General features: G+C 42.8%; 1 protein-coding gene across 1 annotated transcript in view; it reads left to right on the top strand.

Moving 5' to 3' along the window:
• nt5dc1 (5'-nucleotidase domain containing 1) overlaps positions 1 to 24,848 on the top strand; it is a 545,446-nt gene that overhangs the window by 27,473 nt on the left and 493,125 nt on the right. Inside the window, exons 4-6 of the mRNA XM_078212694.1 lie at positions 923 to 1,032; positions 1,375 to 1,454; positions 18,499 to 18,580. Coding sequence (XP_078068820.1) covers positions 923 to 1,032; positions 1,375 to 1,454; positions 18,499 to 18,580 — 272 coding nt within the window. The remainder of the gene's footprint in view (positions 1 to 922; positions 1,033 to 1,374; positions 1,455 to 18,498; positions 18,581 to 24,848) is intronic.

Here is a 24,848-nt window from a genome sequence, read left to right as displayed (position 1 = left end):
GATCATTTAGGAATGAGATGAGAAATTTCTTCAATAAGAGGGCTATGAGTCTGGGGAGTTCTCTACGCCTCCCTCCCCCAATCAGTCCCCTAGTATGCTCCATTGTTGAATATATTTAAGGCTGGTATAGAGCAATTTTGGTGTCTCAGGGAATCAAGGGATAGGGAGAGTGGGCAGGAAAGTGGAATGAAGAAGATGATCAGCCATGCCTATAATGAAAGATGGAATAGGCTCAAGAGGCTGTATGGCCCACGCGTGCTTCTTTGTCTTATGTTCTTATGTATTGCTGCAACAGCCATCCAGAATACTGTCAGGACTCGGAACATTTCGTTGTGTTCCCTTCTTGTTATTTAGAGAAAAACCAACGTGCTGGATTTTGCCATGCTAATGATAGGAGCTGTGGGCAGGTGGAGTAGAGGGCATGATTTCCTACTATCCATTTTTGGCTGACAGCATTTCCAAATGTTTCGAGTCGGGTTCGGATCTGAAAAAGCCCGGTATTAGATCCTTGGGAGGAGACTGTTGCATTGCTTCAGTTTGACTTGTAAATGGTAACATGAATGCAGGCAAATTGTAATGGTTTAATTGTGGGTTGTTTTGGTACTAACCAAAATATATATTGGCAGTTTTCTAAGTTGATCGTTTTTTGTGACGCAATCCCAGGTTAGATCTGAACTATGTTCTTGACTTCAGTCAGACAAATATTTCAGTGGTGCTAAATTAAAGATATGCCTCAAAGTTGCAAGATTTTGAAATATTTGTTCTAGTTAACATTAACATATGGCATGCCATTTATTTACTTAGTTGTGTATTACAGATAACTTCACAGATATTCTAAAAACAGGTGGTCACAGAATTTCTAATGAACTGCTTTTATATAAGTGTAACTTAACGAATCACCGACGTTTGATATTTCGATTAGAGCAAGTCATGGCACAAGAATTTTGACAGGAGAAGAGATATTGGAAACCTATGGAAAGAAGAGAAAATGGAAGCACTTCAAAACTATCAATGGAACATTTGCACGTTCAGGTATGGAGTAAAAGATGGGTAAAACATTAAGTTGGGTTACTTCATTACAATTAGCAATGCTTCTATATGTGTGAGTCCTTCAGATGCTGAAATGCTATTTTTTCAAATAATTGGGTTATTGATTGGAAGAAAATATATTTACTGATGTACAGTTCTGGAATAATCATAAAAATGTTGAATTTATTCATTGGATTGTAAAACTTGTTAAGAAATAGCACTGTACCATAGCTGTCAAAAATGTTCATCTGGTAAACCAAATGTTAAATCTATCAATTGTATTTTGTAATAGCAAAACAATACAGTAAAGACATTTTAATTGACCTTTTTCTTCTTCTTTGCCAGGCAAATATCATTTCTATGACAATTATTTTGACTTGCCAGGAGCTTTGCTATGTGCTCGCGTAGTGGATCTGTTAGATCAGGTAAGACAATATTAATTTTTGACCTATAAGCAGAAAATTTAGAGCAGAGAAGTCATTTATCCCACTGCATTTATTCTGGTTATTAATTCTGAATGGAATTATTGAATTTCAATCCTCAGTGGTATCTCTGCATGAGATTTTCTTCAGCAAAGACTAAATGGTAATGTCACTGAACCCAGGTTAATGCTCTGGTAGCGTGGGTTCAAATCTCACGTTGGCAACTGGCGGAATTTGAATTAAATTAATAAATTGGGAACACAAAGCTTGTTCAGTCTCAGTAATAGTGATCATGACAGCCAATGATTGTTAAAAATCCATCTTATTCATTGATGTCCTTAAGGAAAGGAAATCTGCCATCCTTCCCTGGTCTGGCCTAGATGTGGCTCCAGATTCAAAGCAATGTTCCTGCCCTCCAGAAATGGCATAGCAAGCCACTTAATTAGGGATGGGCAACAAATGCTGGCCTTGAGAGTGGCACCCTTATCCCATGAGAGATTTTTAAAAAAGGCAGTGTTTGATTTGCTATAATAGTTGATTCCGTTACAGCAAAAATTCAATCAATTCTGCAAATTAACTCTCAAAGTGAAACATAGATTGTTTTTGCTAAACATTTGATAAGTTTAAAGTTTTATGCACAAGCAAAAGTAAAAAATACTGCAAGCTGAAAATCTGAAACAAAAACAAAGCTATGGAAACATTGAACTGGTCAAGTCCATCCTTGAAATGTTAACTTCTCCATAATGTCTATTTCCAGCATTTTCTATTTTAATTTCAGGTTTTGGAGGCAGGGCAGCCAGTGTTGTAGGTCACCGATTATTTTGATCAAAGAGCTAATGGTGACTAAGTAATTTTAAAAAACAGCATGAAAATGATGATAATTGAAGTCTGCATAATAGAATTGTCTCAGCTTTCAGAAACTAAACACAATTTTAATTCTTATAAGGCTTTGCTTTTAATAGTCATTCTGCTCAGTTTTATGAACTTGCATATTAGATATTACTTGAATCTGCTAGAATTTGATTTGGTTGAGTTGAAATCTGGAATGCTGTAGCTTGAACATTTTTAAGTGATTTTTTTTTACCCAAAAAGGATATTCATATGAAACAATTCATTGTGGTGTAACCCCATATTCGCAGTTGCTAAAAATGTATTTCAGTTCAAGAAAAGATATTTTTCTTGCAAATGAACACTGAAGAAAACAAAAACAGGGAAGTGGTTAGAGACATTTTAACCACATTGCGGTGATGAGGATTCCACTCTGCCTCAGTTTTCTAAAAGCTTCTGTGAATATTGTTGGTACAGTTGAATTGAGCGAGTCCACATGGACGAGTGGAGATTTTTCCAATCAGCATTTCATTATCCCATTTGGTCCCACATGTATGTGAGGAGTGGGTTGATTGGCCATGCTACATTGACCCTCAGTGTCCCATGATGCATAGGTTAGAGGGATTAGCGGGGTAAATATGTGGGGTTACGGGGATAGGGCCTGGGTGGGATTGTTGTCGGTGCAGACTCGATGGGCTGAATGGCCTCCTTCTGCACTGCAGGGTTTCTATGACTTCTATGTTTTAACATAGAACATAGAACAGTACAGCACAGAACAGGCCCTTCGGCCCACGATGTTGTGCCGACCATCATCTGAAACCAAGATCAAGCTATCCCACTCCCTACCATCCTGGTGTGCTCCATGTGCCTATCCAATAACCGCTTAAATGTTCCTAAAGTGTCTGACTCCACTATCACTGCAGGCAGTCCATTCCACACCCCAACCACTCTCTGCGTGAAGAACCTACCTCTGATATCCTTCCTATATCTCCCACCATGAACCCTATAGTTATGCCCCCTCGTAATAGCTCCATCCACCCGAGGAAATAGTCTTTGAACGTTCACTCTATCTATCCCCTTCATCATTTTATAAACCTCTATTAAGTCTCCCCTCAATCTCCTCCGCTCCAGACAGAACAGCCCCAGCTCCCTCAACCTTTCCTCATAAGACCGACACTCCAAACCAGGCAGCATCCTGGTAAATCTCCTCTGCACTCTTTCCAGCGCTTCCACATCCTTCTTATAGTGAGGTGACCAGAACTGCACGCAATATTCCAAATGTGGTCTCACCAAGGTCCTGTACAGTTGCAGCATAACCCCACGGCTCTTAAACTCCAACCCCCTGTTAATAAAAGCTAACACACTATATGCCTTCTTCACAGCTCTATCCACTTGAGTGGCAACCTTTAGAGATCTGTGGATATGGACCCCAAGATCTCTCTGTTCCTCCACAGTCTTCAGAACCCTACCTTTGACCCTGTAATCCACATTTAAATTAGTCCTACCAAAATGAATCACCTCACATTTATCAGGGTTAAATTCCATTTGCCATTTTTCAGCCCAGCTTTGCATCCTATCTATGTCTCTTTGCAGCCTACAACACCCCTCCACCTCATCCACTACTCCACCAATCTTGGTGTCATCAGCAAATTTACTGATCCACCCTTCAGCCCCCTCCTCTAAGTCATTAATAAAAATCACAAAGAGCAGAGGACCAAGCACTGATCCCTGCGGCACTCCGCTAGCAACCTGCCTCCAGTCCGAAAATTTTCCATCCACCACCACCCTCTGTCTTCGATCAGACAGCCAGTTACCTATCCAATCGGCCAACTTTCCCTCTATCCCACACCTCCTTACTTTCATCATAAGCCGACCATGGGGGACCTTATCAAACGCCTTACTAAAATCCATGTATATGACATCAACCGCCCTACCTTCATCAACACACCTAGTTACCTCCTCAAAAAATTCTATCAAATTTGTGAGGCACGATTTGCCCTTCACAAATCCGTGCTGACTATCCCGGATTAATCCGCATCTTTCTAAATGGTCGTAAATCCCATCCCTAAGGACCTTTTCCATCAATTTACCAACCACCGAAGTCAGACTAACCGGTCTATAATTACCAGGGTCATTTCTATTCCCTTTCTTAAACAGAGGAACAACATTTGCCACTCTCCAGTCCTCTGGCACCATCCCCGTGGACAGCGAGGACCCAAAGATCAAAGCCAAAGGCTCTGCAATCTCATCCCTCGCCTCCCAAAGAATCCTAGGATACATTTCATCAGGCCCAGGGGACTTATCGACCTTCAGTTTATTCAAAACTGCCAATACATCCTCCCTCCGAACATCTATTTCCTCCAGCCTATTAGCCTGTAACACCTTCTCTTCCTGAAAAACATGGCCCCTCTCCTTGGTGAACACTGAAGAAAAGTATTCATTCATCACCTCGCCTATCTCTACTGATTCCATACACAAGTTCCCACCACTGTCCTTGACCGGCCCTAACCTCACCCTGGTCATTCTTTTATTCCTCACATAAGAGTAAAAAGCCTTGGGGTTTTCCTTGATCCGACCCGCCAAGGACTTCTCATGTCCCCTCCTAGCTCTCCTCAGCCCCTTTTTCAGCTCGTTCCTTGCTAACTTGTAACCCTCAGTCGAGCCATCTGAACCTTGTTTCCTCATCCCTACATAAGCTTCCCTCTTCCTTTTCACAAGACATTCCACCTCTTTTGTGAACCACGGTTCCCTCACTCGGCCATTTCCTCCCTGCCTGACAGGGACATACCTATCAAGGACACCCAGTATTTGTTCCTTGAAAAAGTTCCACTTTTCATCAGTGCCTTTCCCTGACAGTTTCTGTTCCCATCTTATGCCCCCTAATTCTTGCCTAATCGCATCATAATTACCTCTCCCCCAATTGTAAGCCTTGCCCTGCCGTCCGGCCCTATCCCTCTCCATTGCAATAACAAAAGACACCGAATTGTGGTCACTATCTCCAAAGTTCTCTCCCACAACCAAATCTAACACTTGGCCCGGTTCATTTCCCAGTACCAAATCCAATGTGGCCTCACCCCTTGTCGGCCTATCCACATATTGTGTCAGGAAACCCTCCTGCACACACTGCACAAAAAGTGCCCCATCCAAACTATTTGACCTACAAAGGTTCCAATCAATATTTGGAAAGTTAAAGTCCCCCATGACATCTACCCTGTGACCCCCACACGTATCCATAATCTGCTTAGCAATTTCTTCCTCCACATCTCTATTACTATTTGGGGGCCTATAGTAAACTCCTAGCAATGTGACCGCTCCTTTCCTGTTTCTAACTGCAGCCCATATTACCTCAGTGTGCATATCCCCCTCAAAGTGCTTTTCCGCAGCCGTTAAACTATCCTTGATTAACAATGCTACTCCTCCACCTCTTTTACCAGCTTCCCTACACTTCGTGAAACATCTATACCCCGGAACGTCCAACAACCATTCCTGTCCTTGTTCTACCCACGTCTCCGTAATGGCCACAACATCGTAGTCCCAAGTAGCAATCCACGCCCCAAGTTCATCCACCTTGTTCCGGATGCTCCTTGCATTGAAGTAGACACACTTCAACCCATCTTCCTGTCTACCGGTACCCACCCTTGACCTTGATACCTTCCCCAATACCTCACCACCCTCAACACTGACTTCTGGACTACAACTCCTTTTCCCACTCCCCTGACAAATTAGTTTAAATCCCCCTGAAGAGCCGTAGCAAATTTCCCTCCCAGGATATTGGTGCCCCTCTGGTTCAGGTGCACCCCGTCCTGTTTGTAGAGGTCCCACCTTCCCCAGAACGTGTTCCAATTATCCACGTATCTGAAACCCTCCCTCCTGCACCATCCCTGCAACCACATGTTTAAGTGCACTCTCTCCCTGTTCCTCAACTCGCTATCACGTGGCACCGGTAGCGTACCAGAGATGACCACATGTTTTGTCTTTGCTCTCAGCTTCCAGCCGAGCTCCCGAAATTCCTGTTTTAAATCCCCGTCCCTTCTCTTACCTATGTCGTTGGTACCAATGTGTACCACGACTTGTGACTGTTTCCCCTCCCCCTTAAGAATCCGGAAAACACGGTCCGAGACGTCACGGACCCTGGCATCCGGTAGGCAACAAACCATCCTCGAGTCTCTTTTGCTGCCACAGAACCTCCTATCTATCCCTCTAACTAACGAGTCCCCAATAACTATTGCCCTCCCGCTCTCCTCCTTACCCTCCTGAGCCACAGGGACGGACTCAGTGCCGGAGATCCTCTCACTGCGGCTCACCACTGGTATGTCGTCCCCCTCAACCGTATCCAAAGCGGAATACTTATTGCTAAGGGGAACGACCACAGGGGATCCCTGCACCGACTGCTTCTTCCCAGCCCCTCTCACCGTTACCCATCTATTTTCATTCCGCGGAGTAACTGTATCCCTGAAGCTTCTTCTTTGGTACTGGGAAATGAACCGGGCCAAGTTTTGATTTGCTTTGAGTCAAAAAACTTTGCCAATCTCAGCCTTGAATATACTCAAAAGATTGAGCACTCACATTCCTCCTGGGTAGAGAATTCTAAAGAATCAAAACCTTCTGCGTGAAGAAATCTCAGCCCAACGTTGCTGTCCCATTATCCTGAGAGTATATCCCCCACACTGGTTCTCGACTCTCCAGCTAGAGTAAGTGTTCCCTGAACTTCAGCTCTGACCCCCTCAAAATTTTAACAAGATCAAGTCTCATTTTTCGAAACTGCAGAGTATAAGACCATAAGACGTTGCAGAATTACACCACTCGGCCCATCGAGTCCACTCCGCCAATCAGTCATGGTTGATATTTTTCTCATCCTCATTCTCCTGCCTTTTCCCCATAATCCCTCATCCCCTTATTGATCAATAACAGATCTATGTCTGTCTTAAAGACCCTCAATGACCTGGCCTCCACAGCCCTCTGCGGCAAAGAGTTCCACAGATTCACCACTCTCTGGCTGAAGAAATTCGTCCTCATCTCTGTTTTAAAGGATCGTTCTTTTAGCCTGAGGTTGTGCCCTCTGGTTCTAGTTTTTCCTACTACTGGAAACATCCTCTCCACATCCATTCTATCCAGGCTTCGCAGTATCCTGTAAGTTTCAATAAGATCCCTTCCTCATCCTTCTAAACTCCGAGTACAGACCCAGAGTCCTCAACCGTTCCTCATACGACAAGCTCATCATTCCAGGGATCATTCTTGTGAACCTCCTCTGGATCTTTTCCAAGGCCAGCACATCCTTCCTTAGATTCGGGGCCCAAAACTGCTTACAATACTTCAAATGGGGTCTGACCAGAGCCTTATACAGCCTCAGAAATAAATCCCTGCTCTTGTATTCTGACCCTCTCAAAATGAATGCTAACATTGCATTTGCCTTCCTAACTGAACCTGCACGTTAACTTTGAGAATCTTGAACAATGACTCCCAAGTCTCTTTGTGTTTCTGATTTCCTAAGCATTTTCCCATTTAGAAAATAGTCTATGTCTCCATCCTTGCTTCCAAAGTACATAACCTCACATTTTTCCACATTGTATTCAATCTGCCACTTCTTTGCTCACTCTCCTAACCTGTCCAAGTCCTTCTGCAGCCCCCCTGCTTCCTCAATACTACCTGTCCCTCTACACAGAACATAGAACATTACAGCGCAGTACAGGCCCTTCGGCCCTCGATGTTGCGCCGACCAGTGGAACCAATCTAAAGTTCCTCTAATCTACACGATTCCAATATCATCCATATGTTTATCCAATAACCATTTGAATGCTCTTAATGTTGACGAGTCCACTACTGCTGCAGGCAGGGCATTCCACGCCCTTACTACTCTCTGAGTAAAGAACCTACCTCTAATATCTGTCCTATATCTCTCACCCCTCAATTTAAAGCTATGTCCCCTCGTGCTAGCCATCACCATCCGAGGAAAAAGGCTCTCACTATCCACCCTATCTAATCCTCTGATCATCTTGTATGCCTCTATTAAGTCACCTCTTAACCACCTTCTCTCTAACGAAAACATCCTCAAGCCCCTCAGCCTTTCCTCATACGATTTTCCCACCATACCAGGCAACATCCTGGTAAATCTCCTCTGCACCCTTTCCAACACTTCCACATCTTTCCTACAATGCGGCGACCAGAACTGTACGCAATACTCCAAATGCGGCCGCGCCAGAGTTTTGCACAGTTGCAGCAAGACCTCCTGGCTCCGAAACTCAATCCCTCTACCAATAAAAGCTAACACACCGTACACCTTCTCAACAACCCCATCAACCTGGGTGCCAACTTTCAGGGATCTATGCACATGGACACCCAGATCCCTCTGTTCATCCACATTACCAAGTATCTTACCATTAGCCCAGTACTCTGTATTCCTGTTACTCCTTCCAAAGTGAATCACCTCACACTTTTCCACATTAAACTCCATTTGCCACCTCTCAGCCCAGCTCTGCAGCTTATCTATGTCCCTCTGTAACCTGCCACTTCCCTCCGCACTGTCTACAACTCCACCGACTTTAGTGTCACCTGCAAATTTACTAACCCATCCTTCCGTGCCCTCATCCAGTTCATTAATAAAAATGACAAACAGCAGTGGCCCCAAAACAGATCCTTGCGGTACACCACTAGTAACTGAACTCCAGGATGAATATTTCCCATCAACCACCACCCTCTGTTTTCTTACAGCTAGCCAATTCCTGATCCAAACCACTAAATCACCCTCAATCCCATGTGTCCGTATTTTCTGCAAAAGCTTACCATGGGGAACCTTATCAAACGCTTTGCTGAAATCCACATGCACCACATCAACTGCTCTACCCTCATCCACCTCTTTGGTCACCTTCTCAAAGAACTCAATAAGGTTTGTGAGGCACGACCTACCCTTCACAAAACCGTGCTGACTATCCCTAATCAAATTATTCCTTTCTAGGTGATTATAAATCCTATCTCTTATAATCCTTTCCAATACTTTGCCCACAACAGAAGTAAGGCTCACCGGTCTATAATTACCAGGGTTGTCCCTACTCCCCATCTTGAACAAGGGGACAGCATTTGCTATCCTCCAGTCTTCTGGCACTGTTCCTGTAGACAATGACGACACAAAGATCAAGGCCAAAGGCTCTGCAATCTCCTCTCTAGCCTCCAAGAGAATCCTAGGATAAATCCCATCCGGCCCAGGGGACTTATCTATTTTTACCCTTTCCAGAATTGCTAACACCTCCTCATTATGAACATCAATCCCATCCAGTCCAACAGCCTGCATCTCAGTACTCCCCTCGACAACACTGTCCCTCTCCAGTGTGAATACCAACGAAAAATATTCATCTTGTGCCTCTCCTATCTCTTCAGACTCCACGCACAACTTCCCACCACTGTCCTTGACTGGCCCTAATCTTACCCTCGTCATTCTTTTACTCCTGGCATACCTATAGAAAGCTTTAGGGTTTTCCTTGATCCTGCCTGCCAAAGACTTCTCATGTCTCCTCCTGGCTCTTCTTAACTCTTTCTTTAGGTCCTTCCTGGCTAACTTGTAACTCTCATGTGCCCTAACTGAGCCTTCACGTCTCATCTTAACATAAGTCTCCTTCTTCCTCCTCACAAGAGATTCAACCTCCTTAGTAAACCACAGTTCCCTCACACGTCTGCTTCCTCCCTGCCTGACAGGTACATATTTATCAAGGACGCATAGTCGCTGTTCCTTGAACAAGTTCCACATTACAATTGTGCCCATCCCCTGCAGTTTCCTTCCCCAACCTATGCCAGCTAAATCTCGCCTAATCGCATCATAATTTCCTTTCCCCCAGCTATAACTCTTGCCCTTAGGTATATACCTATCCTTTTCCATTGCTAAGGTAAACGTAATTGAATTGTGGTCACTGTCACCAAAGTGCTCACTTACCTCCAAATCTAACACCTGGCCTGGTTCATTACCCAGTACCAAATCCAATGTGGCCTCGCCTCTTGTTGGTCTATCTACATACTGCGTCAGGAAGCCTTCCTGCAAACATTGAATAAAAACCGACCCCTCTAAAGTACTCGAACTATAGCTTTTCCAGTCAATATTTGTAAAGTTAAAGTCCCACAGTACAACTACCCTGTTACTTTCGCTCCTATCCAGAATCATCTTTGCAATCTTTTCCTCTACATCTCTGGAACTTTGCGGAGGTCTATAAAAAACTCCCAACAGGGTGACCTCTCCTTTCCTGTTTCTAACCTCAGCCCAAACTACCTCAGTAGACGAGTCCTCATCAAATGTCCTTTCTGCCACCGTAATACTGTCCTTGACTAACAATGCCACACCTCCCCCTCTTTTACCACCTTCCCTGCACTTACTGAAACATCTAAACCCCGGAACCTGCAACAACCATTCCTGTCCCTGCTCTATCCATGTCTCCGAGATGGCCATCCTTGTATCATCTGCAAACTTAGCAACAGTGCCTTCAGTTCCTTCTTCCAAATCATTAATTTATACTGTGAAAAGTTGTGGTCCCAGCACCGACCTCTGAGGCACACCGCTAGTCACTGGCTGCCATCCTGAAAAAGACTCCTTTATCCCCACTCTCTGCCTTCTGCCAGCAGCCAATCCTCTATCCATGCCAGGATCTTACCCGTAACAACATGGGCACTTAACTTATTTGTTTCTTATTTGTAACTTATTGTAACTTATTCCAACCATTATTTTGTAAATTGAGTTTGTGTCTTTATATGCCCTGTTTGTGAACAGAACTCCCACTTACCTGCCGAAGGGGCAGCGCTCCGAAAGCTAGTGGCTTTTGCTACCAAATAAACTTGTTGGACTTTAACCTGGTGTTGTGAGACTTCTTACTGCACTTAACTTATTTAACAGTCTCCTATGCAGCACCTTGTCAAAGGCCTTCTGGAAATCTAAATAAATCACATCCACATGTTCTCTTTTACCTAACCTACTTGTTACCTCCTCAAAGAACTGTTAACAGATTTGCCAGACATGACCTCCCCTTGACGAAGCCGTGCTGACTCAGTCCTATTTTATCATGCTGTCTTGCTGACCTTGACTTCCCTCGTCAGCCATGGATGCCTCGTCCTCCTTTTAGCATGTTTCCTCCTCCTTGGGATGAATTTTTGTTGTGCCTCCCGAATAACCCTCAAAAACTCCTGCCATAGCTATTCCACTGTCTTCCCTGCTAGGTTCCCTTTCCAATCAACTCTGGCCAGTTCCTCCCTCATGTCTTTGTAGTTACCTTTATAGAGTGTATAGATTCATTCTGCGCAATATCTCCTGAGAGGAAATCCTCTTATTCCAAGAATCAACCTGGTTATCTTTTGTTGCACCCTCCTTTAGACAAATATATCCTTCCTTGGGTACAAAAACCAAAACTGCCCACAGTACTGCAGGAATGGTCACACCAGAGACCTGTGCAGTTGCAGCAAGGCTTCCTTAGTCTTCAACTCTAGCTACCTTGCAATGAAGGTCAATATACCATTTGTGTTTCAAATTTCTAGCTATACCTGTGTATTAACTTTGTGCTTTTTCTATAAGGGCACCTAATTTCTGAACATCAATATTGAATGGCTCTTCATCCTTAAAAAATTGATTTTCCATTATTCTTATCAAATTGAATAAGCTCACATTTTCTTGCATTATAATTCATCTGCCACTATCTTCCTCAGTATTTTAATATGTCTGTATCCCTTGCAGCCTCCTAGTGCCCCTTTATGGCTTATTTCTCCACTTAGCTTTGTATTGCCAGCAAAGTTAGATATATTACTCTCAGTTCCTTCAATGAAGCAATTAATATCGATTGTAAATCACAGAGCCCCCGACACTGATCCATTAGTATGGCCTGCCACCTGAAAATGGACCTTTTCTTCCTGCACTTTGTTTTCTGTCCTTCAACTAATTTTCTGTCCATACTAATATTTTACCCACAATCCGTCAAACATTTATCTTGTGCAGCAATATTTGGTGTCGCACCTGATCAAATGCCTTTTGAAAATCCAAATTTGTTATATTCGCTGGTTCCCCTTTATTTATCCTGTTAGTTATATTCTCATCTAATACTTTTGTCAATAAACAGTTTCCCTTTTTTAAAACCATGTTGACTCTGCCTAATCATATTATGATTTCCTAACTGCCCTGCTACCATTTCTTTAATATTGGCTTCTCACATTTTCCTGATGTTTCCATTGCCTGTATTCCATTTTGCCCCTCTTTCCTTTGTTGGAGAGTGTTGTTATATTTGTTACGAGTCCACTGGGATCCTTACAAAATTTTGGAATATCGCAACAATGCATCCACTATCTCTCTTTTAGAACCCTGCTCTGTAATCTGTCAGATACGGTGGATTTGCGGACTTTGAGCCCTATTAATTTCTTAGGTAATATTTCTCTGTTATAAACTGGAGAATAAGCAAAGGTGTTTTTGAATTATTTTAAAATAGGCTGCTTGTGTGGTCCAGCTTATTAAGTAATGTGCAACACGTTTGATTAATTCAGAAGGTTAGTTTATTTTACATTCAAACCCTGGTATGTGTGCGCACACACACAGGTGCACATGCATGCACATCCACACATACATATACACACACAAATAGGGAGACAGAAAAGAGAAAATTTTACAACCTATGGATAGCAACACTACAAGAATCACAGAAATGAATGTTAGTTTATGTGATTTTCCGAGTCCAGCTAGTCTAGTCCAGAGGGTATTTCCTTCTGTGGCAAAGCTTAGTTTAGAGAAGTTCTTGGTGGGAGATAGCAGTGTGAAAATCCTTGAAACAAATGACGATACAGCACAATGGGATTTCTGTGCTTGGACAGTCAGAGACTTTTAAAATCAAACAGGCTTTGAGGAGTTGAGACAGGATGACCAGCAGTTGGTCAGCTGTGAGTGCTGCTGAATGTCTCTTCGGTTGCTGCTAATTTAGCAGACTGCTTGTTTCTCAGTTATTAAATGAATTTAGAGATTTCAAAATAGTCACTCGTGTTATATGACCTGCTTTTTCCACAATGATTTAAAAAGGGATGTCTGGTGTCTGGCACAGCCTTTGTTTAATGGCTTATAATGTCCCAATCATTAGCCTCTGAAAAATTGCCATCCATGTTGAGGATCTTGTTTCAGGAAGCCACTATCTGGGTAGACCACCTGACTCCACTAGAGAGTAGGCTTATCAAGATGCAAATTATGTCCTTTGTCCCCTCACTGGTCCCAACTCTGTCGGGGTAAAAGTTTCAGTTCTTGTTTCGTGATTACAATGTTCTTAACATGGAATGTAAGACTCAACAAGGATGCAAGAAAAACTCTTTTGATCTTATAACTCCTGTCGGAAGCATTCAGGACAGATAGCCAATACTGAGTCGTGACCTTGAGCATTCATCTCTTAGGGAGTGAGGTAGCAGATTGCAAAGCAGGACCTCAAAGTTTGTAATTTCTGGATTACGACCTGTGCCATGCGTCAGTGAGTCTAGGAATAGGAGGATAGAACAGATGAATGTGTGGCTGAAGAGATGGTGCAAGAGGGAAAGCTTTTGTTTGCTGGATCACTGGATCTGTTTCTGAAATAGGTGGGACCTGTACAAGCCGGATGGGTTGCACCGGGACTAAAATGGGACCAACATACTTGAAAGGAGGTTTGCCAATACTGTTGGGGATTGGCAGGGGAGGGGAGTTAAACTCATTTGGCAGGGGAAGGGTCTGAGTGTGGAGGTATAGTGGGAGCTGAGGGGGGGTGGGTGCAATGCACAACCTAATATAGAAGAAAAGTCAAGTCAATTTGGAAGGCAGTGCAAAGAGAGACATGTTAAGGCACAACAATATGGCAAGGCTGGATGGCATTGTTTTAATGCAAGGAATACTCTAGGTAAGGCTGATGAACTGATGGCAGTGATTAACACAGGTATGATATTATTGCTATCACAAAGACATAGTGGTGGGAGGGGCTGGACTGGCAGCTCAATATTCCAGGGTACAGAATCTTCAGACGTGTCAGGGAGTGGGGGGATGTAAAAGAGGATGTGGTGTTGCAATATTGATCAAGGAGTCAATTTCTGCAGTGAGTAGGATGATATTGCAGCAGGCTTCTCAATTGAGGATATATGAGTGGAATGTAAAAACAAAAAGGGGGCAATCACATTGCTGGGAGTGTACTATAGGCCTCCAGACTGTCAGGGAGAGATAGAAGAGCAGATATGTAGATAAATTTCAGAGAAGTGTAAAAATAATAGGGCAATAATAATAGGGGATTTTAACTTCCCCAATATTAATTGGGTTAGGCAACTTGTGAAAGGTTCAGAGGGGGCGGAATTCTTAAAGTGCATCCAGGAAAGCTTTTTGAGTCAGCACATAGAAAGTCTCATGTGAGAGGGAGCAGTACTTGACCTAATTTAGGGAATGAAATCGGGCAGGTAGTAGAAGTGCCCAGTGGGGGAGCATTTCAGTGATAGTGACCATAACTCGGTAAAATCTAAGGTAATTATGGAAAAAGACAAATGTGGACCAGAAAAAAGGTTTCTGAATTGGAGGAAGGCAGATTTTAATAGGATAAAACAGGAACTTGCTAACCTGGAATGGGAGTGGCTACTTGTAAGAAAATTCAGTTGGAGCCACTCAAAAAAGAATTAGAGAGCGTACAAAGGTAACATGTCCCCATTAAGAGAAAGTTTGTGACCAACAAATCGAGGGAACCCTGGATGTCAAGGGATATACATCATTGGATTAGGGAAAAAAGGAGTCGTATGGCAGATTCAGCGAGCTCAAAATAGTAGATGCCCAAGGGCAATATAGAAAGTGCAGGAGGGTACTGAAAAAATAAATTAATAGAGCAAGAAAGGGGCATGAAAAAACATTGTCAGGCAAAATGAAGGAAAATTCCAAGGTGTTTTATAAAGTATATTAAGAGGATAACCTTTAGGGACCGAAGTGGCAACCTGTGTGTGGAGTCTGAAAGGCATTGGTGAGGTATTAATAGAGTACTTTGCGTCTGTATTCACTATGGAGAAAGACAATGTATGAAAAGCAGGAAGGGGTCTGATATATAATTAAACAGATTAACATTGAGAGAGAAGTGTGTTCAAAAGTGGATAAATCCCTAGGCCCAGATGAAATGTATCCTAGGCTGCTGCAAGAGGCAAGAGAGAAGACTACAGGGGCTCTGACGCTAATTTTCAAATCCGCTCTGACCACAGGAGAGGTGCCAGAAGACTAGAGGACAGTCAGTGTAGTACTATTATTCAAGAAGGGAAGTATGGAAAAACCACATGATTATAGGGGAGTAAGTAACATCAGTGGCAGGGAAATTATTGGAAAAAATTCTGAGGGACAGAATTAATCTCCACTTGGAGAGGCAAGGGTTAATTAAGGATAGTCAATGTGGCTTTGTAGGGGGGAAATCATGTCGACCAAATTTGATTTAATTTTTCGAGGAGGTGACCAGTTGTGTGAATGAGGGCAGTACATTTGATGTAGTTTACATGGAATTCAGTGACACTTTTGACATGGTCCCGCTTGGGAGACTGATCAAGAAGGTAAGAAAGAGCCCACTGAACTCGGGGCAATTTGGCAAATTGGATCCAAAATTGGCTTCGTGGCAGGAGGCAGAGGGTAATAGTCGGAAGTTGATTTTGTGCATGGAAGCCTGTGTGCAGTGGTGTATCGCAGATATTGGTGCTGGGTCCCTTGCTGTTCGTAATGTAAATTAATGATCTTGACATGAATGTCGGGGCTATGATCAGTAAGTTGGCAGATACACAAAAATTGATGATGTGGTTATTAATGAGGAGGAAAGCCTTAGATTACAGGATGATACAGATGGGCTGGCCAGATGGGCAGAAGAGAAACAAATTGAATTGAATGCATTTTGGAAGGCAATACACAATGAACAGTGGGACGTGAGGAAGTACAGAGGACCAAAGGGACCTTGGAGTGCATGTCCAAATATCTCTGAAGGCAGTAGGACAGATAGATAATGTGATTAAGGAGGCATATGGGATACTTGCCTTTATTGGATGAGGCATAGAACCTAAGAGCAGGGAGGTTATTGTGGAGCTGTATAAAACACTGATTAGGCTGCAGTTCTAGTCACCATATTATGGAAAGGGTGTGATTACACTAGAAAGGGTGCAGAGGAGATTCACCAGGATGTTCTCTGGGCAAATGGATGATGACTTGAAACAACATAGCATACAAAGAAATGGACCAAGTGCTGGAAAAGGGATCAGAACAGATAGGAATATGATCCTGGCACAGACACGATGGGCTGAAGGGCCTCTTTCTGTGCTGTAGAACTCGATGGACTTGATCAATTGGGCCAGTGGGCTGATGAATGGCAGATGGAGTTTAATTTAGATAAATGGGAGAATTTGGTAGATTGGGCCAGGGCAGGACTTACTCAGTTAATGGGGAGAGGTACAGCACAAAGAAACCTCGGGGTACAGGTTCATAGTTCCTTGAAAATTGAGTAACAGATGGACAGAGTGATGAAGGCATGCTTGGTTTCATTGGTCAGAACATTGAATACACGAGTTGGGACGTCTTGTTGAAATTGTACAAGACATTGGTAAGGCCACACTTGGAATACTGTGTACAGTCCTGGTCACCCTGTTATAGAAAGCTTATTATTAAACTAGAAAGAGTGCAGAAAAGATTTACTAGGATGCTACCAGGACTTGATGGATTGAGTTATAAGGAGAGGTTGGATACACTGGGACTTTTTTCTCTGGAGCGTAGGAGGCTGAGGGATGATCTTATAGAGGTCTATAAAATAGAGATCTATGAAATAATGAGGGGCATAGATCAGCTAGGTAGTCAATATCTTTTCTCAAAGGTAGGGGAGTCTAAAACTAGAGGGCAGAGGTTTAAGGTGAGAGGGGAGAGATACAAAAGGGTCCAGAGGGGCAATTTGTTCACACAGAGGGTGGTGAGTGTCTGGAACAAGCTGCCAGAGGTAGTAGTAGAGGTGGGTACAATTTTGCCTTTTAAGAAGTGTTTAGACAATTACATGGATAAGATGGGTATAGAGGGATATGGGCCAAATGCAGACAATTGGGACTAGCTTAGGGGTTTTTAAAAAAAAAAAAGGGCGGCATGGACAAGTTGGGCCGAAGGGCCTGTTTCCATGCTGTAAACCTCTATGACTCTCTGACTGTATTTTCCTGTCCCGCCTGCTGCGGGAATCGTAGCAGGTGGAAAACAGACCATTGCAAAGGTCCATTGACCTGGGGTGGGATTTTCCGGCATTGGGGCGAGCATGGCCAGAAAACCCCGCCCTACGACTCAATGACACGTTCCCAGCTATGATCCTGGAACTACTTGAAAGCTCCAAGTGCTCACCGAAATGTTACTAATTGAGTACTAGTGCGACAAACGTGTTAAAGAACGAAAACCTCCCCAGGTCACAACTGGGAATGGAGATGTTGAATCAAAAACAGAAAATCTCAGTAGGTCTGACAGCATTTTTGGAGAGAGAATAGAGCCAACATTTCGAGTCTGGGTGACCCTTCAGAGCTCTGACGAAGGGTCATCCAGGCTTAAAACATTGCCTTTATTCACTTTCCTCAGATGCTGTCAGACCTGCTGAGATTTTCCAGCATTTTCTGATTTTGTTTCAGATTCTAGCATCTGCAGTATTTTGCTCATATCTTAATGGAGATGTTGAACTTTACTCGAGGGAGTTTGTGGAAACCAAGGAAAGAGGTGAATTGGAGAAAACTGTCTTGTCGCTGCAGCTGAAAAGTAGGGAGAGGCAATAGAAAGGCTAAACCACTGTATTTTGCAGTTATCAAGCTGGGACAACAGTTTTGTCGTGCCCTCTATCTAAGAGTTGGCCTTATGACGAATCAAATCAGGCTTGCATTGAATAGTTAAATCCTCAACATTGCAGAAGTGATGTATTTGGAAGCACAGGAAGTATGCATGATACACGAGATTTAATATGATTCAACGATAGATACTTAAAAATCAAGTACACACTGCACTCAACTGTTGAATGTTGTAATTTTTGAATTTCAGAATAATTAAGATGCCCTAACTATTTTTCAGAGCAGTAATTTCCATCTTTGTGTTTTCCAGAGCATTTTACCACACATATATATTATATATATATATATATATGTATATTACCTATGGAATTACATTGATTCTAGCTGCATTTATGACTTTTATGTTTTCTTAAACAATTGAACTGATGTGTTTTGGGGTACTTAAACCATTGTTCCTTCACAGAATAGAAATGTGAAGAAATATGAATTCTGGAAAGATGTGATTGCTTCCATTGAATACAATTACAAAGCATCTGCCTTCAAAGGTAAGTCATCATTTAACAATTCTAGAATGCACAGTGTGATAGTAATTAGCATTTTGGTTTGCCAATTCTTAAAACAAATTGCACATCTGGAACCTCAACAACTGCAACTATTCCTTCGAATACTTGTAGGCTATTTGAAGCTTAATTGTTGCAGCTGATTTGGATTTTCTTCCGACTATTTGACCTTTATTTGGGACCACTTTTGAAAATGGTATGCTTCGAATTTCTTTGACCATTTGTATCACATCTTATTTGTGCTAAAGCTGTTGTGATTATGGACATATCCACTTTGCAAACCATTGCCACAGTACTTGTGCTGTTCTTTGTTCAGGATGTTATTAAAGTATGAAACTTTAATTGTTGGAAGGAAGAAATATAAAGTTTATTTTTTCATTCTATTACTAGTATGCAGGTGTAACACTAGGGTGGAACCTCTCAACAATTTATGCCAGTGAAACAATGTAAGAAGGGCACAATACCCGCTTGTAGTTGAAAGTTGGTGTAAATTCAGTTGTAATTGATTTACATCTCTTCTTCTACTTCTATATCTTGTATAGCTGTCTGAAAATCCCTCTGCTTAAATGCATTGTAGCTCATGAATGTGGCTCTGGTCCCATGCTAAATCGCTGTTCACATGGTTGGGTCCTAAATCTTTGGTCAAGCAATAATCAAAATCATTTTTCTGGTTTAAGATTGATAATTTGAAAGCTATTTTATTTGCTATTCCCTTGAAGAACACTGGACTTTCTGTTTCTTTGACTGTACATTTATGGAATTAGTATACATCACAAAATTGAAAAGCTTCCATAATAGTGTGTTTTTAAACATGCTATGTCTAATGTACATGAAGGACAGTTTGCACCCTTGAATCTTTCATTTTCATACTGTTCAAATGGTGTGAGTTCAGTGCTTGTCTTGAGCTCCAATTGTTTGTATTTTATTTTTTCTGGTGGTTTACATTCCCTTCGTGAATTTGGCAGAAAATATCAATGTAAATAAACATCGACGGAAGGGCTATAATTTCCCCATCACATTCCCTAAGGCAATTCCACTCAGCATATTATTTAATGTTTAAGTGTGCTAGGTTAGTTTTAAACTAAATTTACTCTATTTGCTACCTTGTTTTTCAATGTGAATGAAATCCAGCAATTATAGACCAGTCAGTATAACTTTAGTGGTAGGGAAACTTCTGGAAAAATTATTCAGAATAGAATTAGCAGTCGCGTGAAAACGTGGATTGATTAGGAAGAGCCAGCATAAATTTCTGAAGGGGAAATGGTGTTTAACTAATTGCTGAGGATTTTGAAGAGGTAATAGGGTTGATGAGGGTAATGCTGTTGACGTGGTTTGCATGAATTTTCAAAAGGCATTTAATACAGTGCCACACGATGGACTTGTGAGAAAAATTATAATGAAACAGACAATAGTAATGTGGATACGAAATTGGCAAAGGAAACCGAGGAACAGTCAATAGATATTTTTTGAGCTTGAGGACAGTTTGTATTGGAGTTCCCCAGAGGTCAATATTGGAATTGTTGATTTTCCTGATATATATTAATGATCTAAATCTTGGTGTGCAGGGGACAATTTCAAAGTTTGTGGATGATGCAAAACTTGGAAGCAATGTAAACTGTGAGGAGGACAATGTAGAATGACAGAAGGACAGAGACAAATTGAAGTGAATAATAGGTGACAAATGAAGTTCAATGTGGAGAAGTATGAGGTGGTGCAGTTTGCTGGGAAGAACATGGACAGACAATATAAAATAAGGGGTAAAATTCTTAAAGGATTGCAAGAGGGACCTGGGTGTATATGTGCGCAGACCATTGAAGGTGGCCGGACAGGTGGAGAGATCATAGAGTCATAGTCATAGAATCCTACAGTGCAGAAGGAAGCCATTCGGCCCATCGAGTCTGCACCAACCACAATCCCACCCAGGCCCTATCCCCAAAACCCCATGCAACCCTAGCTCGTCTCCCTAACACTGAGGGGCAATTTAGCATGGTCATTCCACCTAACCTGCACTTCTTTGGACTGGAGGAAACCGGAGCACCCGGAGGAAACCTACGCAGACACGGGGAGAATGTGCAAACTCCACACAGATAGTGACCCAAGCCGGGAATTGAACCTGGGTCTCTGGCCCTGTGAGGCAGCATTGCTAACCACTGGACCATCGTGCCATTAATGAAGCATATAGTATTTTGGGCTTTAATAATAGGGGCATAGAGTATAGGATCAAGCAAGTTATGCTGAACTTAGATAAGACACTAGTTAGATGTCAGCTGGAATATTATGTATAGTTCTGGGTACCACACTATTGGAAGGATGTGAACACATTGGTGAGAGTGCACAAGAGGTTTACAAGAATGGTTCCGGGGTGAGAAACTTCAGTTATGAGGAGAGATTGGGACTGTTCTCATTGGAAAGAAGGCAAAGAGGATATTTGATGAGAGATGTTCTAAATTATGAGGGGGCTGGATAGAGTAGATAGGGAGAAACTGTTCCCCCTCGTAAAAGGATCAAGAATAAGAGAACAGAGATTTAAAGTGATTTGCAAAAGAAGCAAATGTGATGTAAGAAAATCTTTTTCACACAATGAGTGAATTGGATCTGGAATGCACTGTCTGGAAGTATGGTGGAGGCAGGTTCAATTGAGGCATTCAAGAACGCATTAGATGATTATTTGAATAGAAACAAGCAGGGGTATGGGGAAAAGACACTCATTCATGATGTTTGTTTGGAGAGCTGGTGGAGACAAAATTACCTCATTCTGTGCCGTACCAATTCTGTGATTCTATGGTATATGTTTACTTTGATCAGCCGCAACAAGTTGGCTGATAATTGTGGCGGTTCAGACTAGAATGATAATGCATTCTTTTAATGGACTTTCTCTTGGATATCAAATTAAAAGTGATGAGAATGTTTTCTAAAATTAGGGCCGGGATTCTGCCGAAAAGATTCTAAATGTCAAATTTGCATGAAAACTGGAGTAAATCACGCTGGTTTTCTCCGTGGGAGTTTCAAAATGAATCTCCCACACTCTGTGTATTGCAGAGTGCACTCGTCTGATTCACATTGACAAGCTGTGGGCGGGACCTATTCCCGCCCAGGAGGCTGGCAGCATAGCACTGAGTGGGCCACTGCACATGCACTGATCTGTCAGCGCCGAGATTGGCGCATGCGCAGTGGCCCCTGTCTGCTGGCCTCCTGATTGCTGGTCAGCCCTGTGACCCCACAACGCCAGCCCTCTCAGCCCCTCATGGCCCTATCGCTGGCCCCCCCATGCATACCTGGGCCCAGCCTCATTCCCCGCTGCCCCGGCAGCCCTGATTTTCCCCCCTCCCCCGGCCCCAGCAGGCTGCCCCCTGCCCTGATGGTCAGCCCCATCGCTAGTCTTCCTCCCTCTGTCATTCAGCCCAAGTGCAGAGTGGCAGCGGGACCCCTCTCACCCTCACAGATTGCCCCTAGACCCCCCTCCCCATGGCACTACGCTATGCTTTGTGGGCTGTGCCAAAATGCCCCTGGGCATTGGCACTTTGCCCCTTGGGCAGTGCCAGGGAGCACAGACTGGCACTGCCAAGGTGCCAATGCCCAGGAGGCACCTCCCCGGCACCTGACCTTCTGGGGGACCCCGATTGCCTCCCTTCACTCGAGCAGGGTTGGGCCACCAGCTCCCTGAAAGTGGGGGGCTACTGTAAGCCCCACTGGAGTGAAATACTCTCTGACGGGGGAGAGGGGAGAGGCTAGCGGGTCTGGAGATTTCAGTCTTGGGCCCACTAATGACATTGAAAACCTTATTTAAATAATATGTGCAGCTCCACGCCCATTTCCGGCGTGAAGCTGACAGCGCCGGAAATCTGGCGCTGGGAGACACGCTTGGGACCAGACGCCCAGCATGGATCACGCTAATACGGCCCCACTGAAGTCTCCCATCCTGCTGCGCTAAAAATATCAACGCAGCGGAATGGGAGAATCACCCCATGATCTTTGGTCTCATCTCTTTATCCCAGACAGGAGAATGCTGCTATACTGTTCTGATGAGAATAAAGGTTTGACAGTTTGTAGGTGAGATAAGAGCCTGGATATGATTTGGGAGCTGCCTTGGGATAGATATGATATGGTGTTGATTCAGTGGCTATCTATGGCTGCTGTGTTGCTCACTTCATGGAGGGATTTGATTCTAGTGGACAAGATCAACAAGAATCAATAATTAAGAACAAACAAAATCTTCTTACAGTATTTATGAATTTCATAATTTTAACACTGTCAATGCATTTGTCAGGGTTGTCAGAAACTAAATACCAAGTTGAATGCAGCAAATTCCATCTATATTTGCAGTATGGCTATTTCGTTCGACCCAAACATAATCTTGAAGTACATGTATTGTGTCTCAACTACCTCAAAGCAAAAAAAGGTACAAGGAATCACATTAAAGGACTATGATTATAATGGAAATAAATTTTGTGCACAGCAGTGAGATTGTTTTTGGTTTATTGATGGAAGAATTTTGATCGAAGTACAGTAAGAACTTCTGAATTACTTGGAACAGTGTCAGGGACTTTTAATAACAGCATTTCCACTGGTTCAATGATCCAGAGACCCAAGGTAATGGGTCTCTGGGAACCTGGCTTCAAATCCCACCATGGCAGATTGTGAAATTTGAATTCAGTACACATCTGGAATCAAAAGTCTTAAGATGACCATGAAACAATTTGTCATAAAAAGCCATCTGGAAAGGAATCTGCTATTCTTACTTGGTCTGGCCTACATGTGACCCCAGAGCCACAACAATGTGGTTGCTTCTTAAATGCCCTCTGAATGGCCTAGAAAGTCACTCCGTTCAAGGGTATTTGGGGGATGAGCAATAAATGCTGACCAAGCCAGCGATGCTCACATCCCATGAACAAATTTTTAAAAGATCACGCCGAGAAGGTGATACTGCACTCCTTCAAGATACTATTTTTTTGTTTCTTTATACTTAAAATCAATTGGGCTTTCTGTAATTTTGCGAATAATCAGAATGATAGTAAAATCAATAATTCCATTTGAAATTATAATTAACTATAGCCCAACTTAATAGGTTATCTGCAGGTCATATGCTAAGCATGTACTTGAAAATATCTTCATTGCTTAGTGATACTTAAAACCTCAAAACATTTTCCTAACCTAAAGGTAATTTGATCATTGTGTCAGTCTGTTGGTGCCAAAAGTTTTGGACAAAGTCTTTCAGCTCCTTTACAGGAGTGGCTTTGATTAGACGTAAATTAGATTATTGCATATAGTTTTCTGGGTGGAGGTGGGTTGTGGATGGTGAGGTGAGGGTTAAAAGACCACTACATGTTAGCAAAAACTTAGATGACAGTCAATTGGGACAAAATGCAAGCAGTAGTGACTTGGATAAGTTGGCATTTTTCGACACTGGAGGCTGGAATATTATTTGAGTATGAAGGCTTACAAGAGAACCTGAGAAAAATTGAATCTAAAGATGATAAAAGCCTGGCTAAAGGCTGAGGCAAGCATTGGGAGTGGATAGTAAGTAGAATCAGTTGTAAGTGATGATAGATAGATTACTTGGGCCACGTTAAACCCTGGATTCAATAGGATACTGAGCACTTTCCAAACCTGCAACTCGACCACCCTCGAAAGGCAAGGGCAGCATATGCATGGGAACACCACCCCTGCAAGTTTCCCTCCATCCTGATTTGGGTCTATATCAGTGTTCCTTCCCCATTGCTGGAAGAAGATCCTTGAACTCCCTTCCGAACAGCATTTTTGCTGTACCTACACTAGATAGATTGCAGTGGTTCAAGAAGGATCTCATCACCTTATCAGACAATTAGGGATGGTGACTGCGCCTGTGATGCTCACATTGCATGAACAAATAAAAATGACTTGTTCTGTTTTTTAGCTTTGTTAACATTGAATGTTGTGATGTTGCTGTATTTGTGGGATAGATAAAAACTAACTTCAATTGCAGAAAATTAATAGCATATTGAACCAGGCCGATTGAACCAGGGCAGGACTTACTCAGTTAATGGTAGGGTGTTGGGGAGAGTTACAGAACAAAGAGATCATGGGGCACATGTTCATAGCTCCTTGAAAGTGGAGTCACAGGTGGACAGAGTGGTGAAGAAGGCATTTGGCATGCTTGGTTTCATTGGTCAGAACATTGAATACAGGAGTTGGGATGTCTTGTTGAAGTTGCACAAGACATTGGTAAGGCCACACTTGGAATACTATATACAGTTCTGGTCACCCTATTATAGAA

This window comes from Mustelus asterias, chromosome 5, assembly GCF_964213995.1.
Source record: "Mustelus asterias chromosome 5, sMusAst1.hap1.1, whole genome shotgun sequence".
Lineage (NCBI taxonomy): Eukaryota > Metazoa > Chordata > Chondrichthyes > Carcharhiniformes > Triakidae > Mustelus > Mustelus asterias.
The sequence above is the reverse complement of the archived record's forward strand: the minus strand, read 5'-3'. Positions and strand labels throughout refer to the sequence as shown.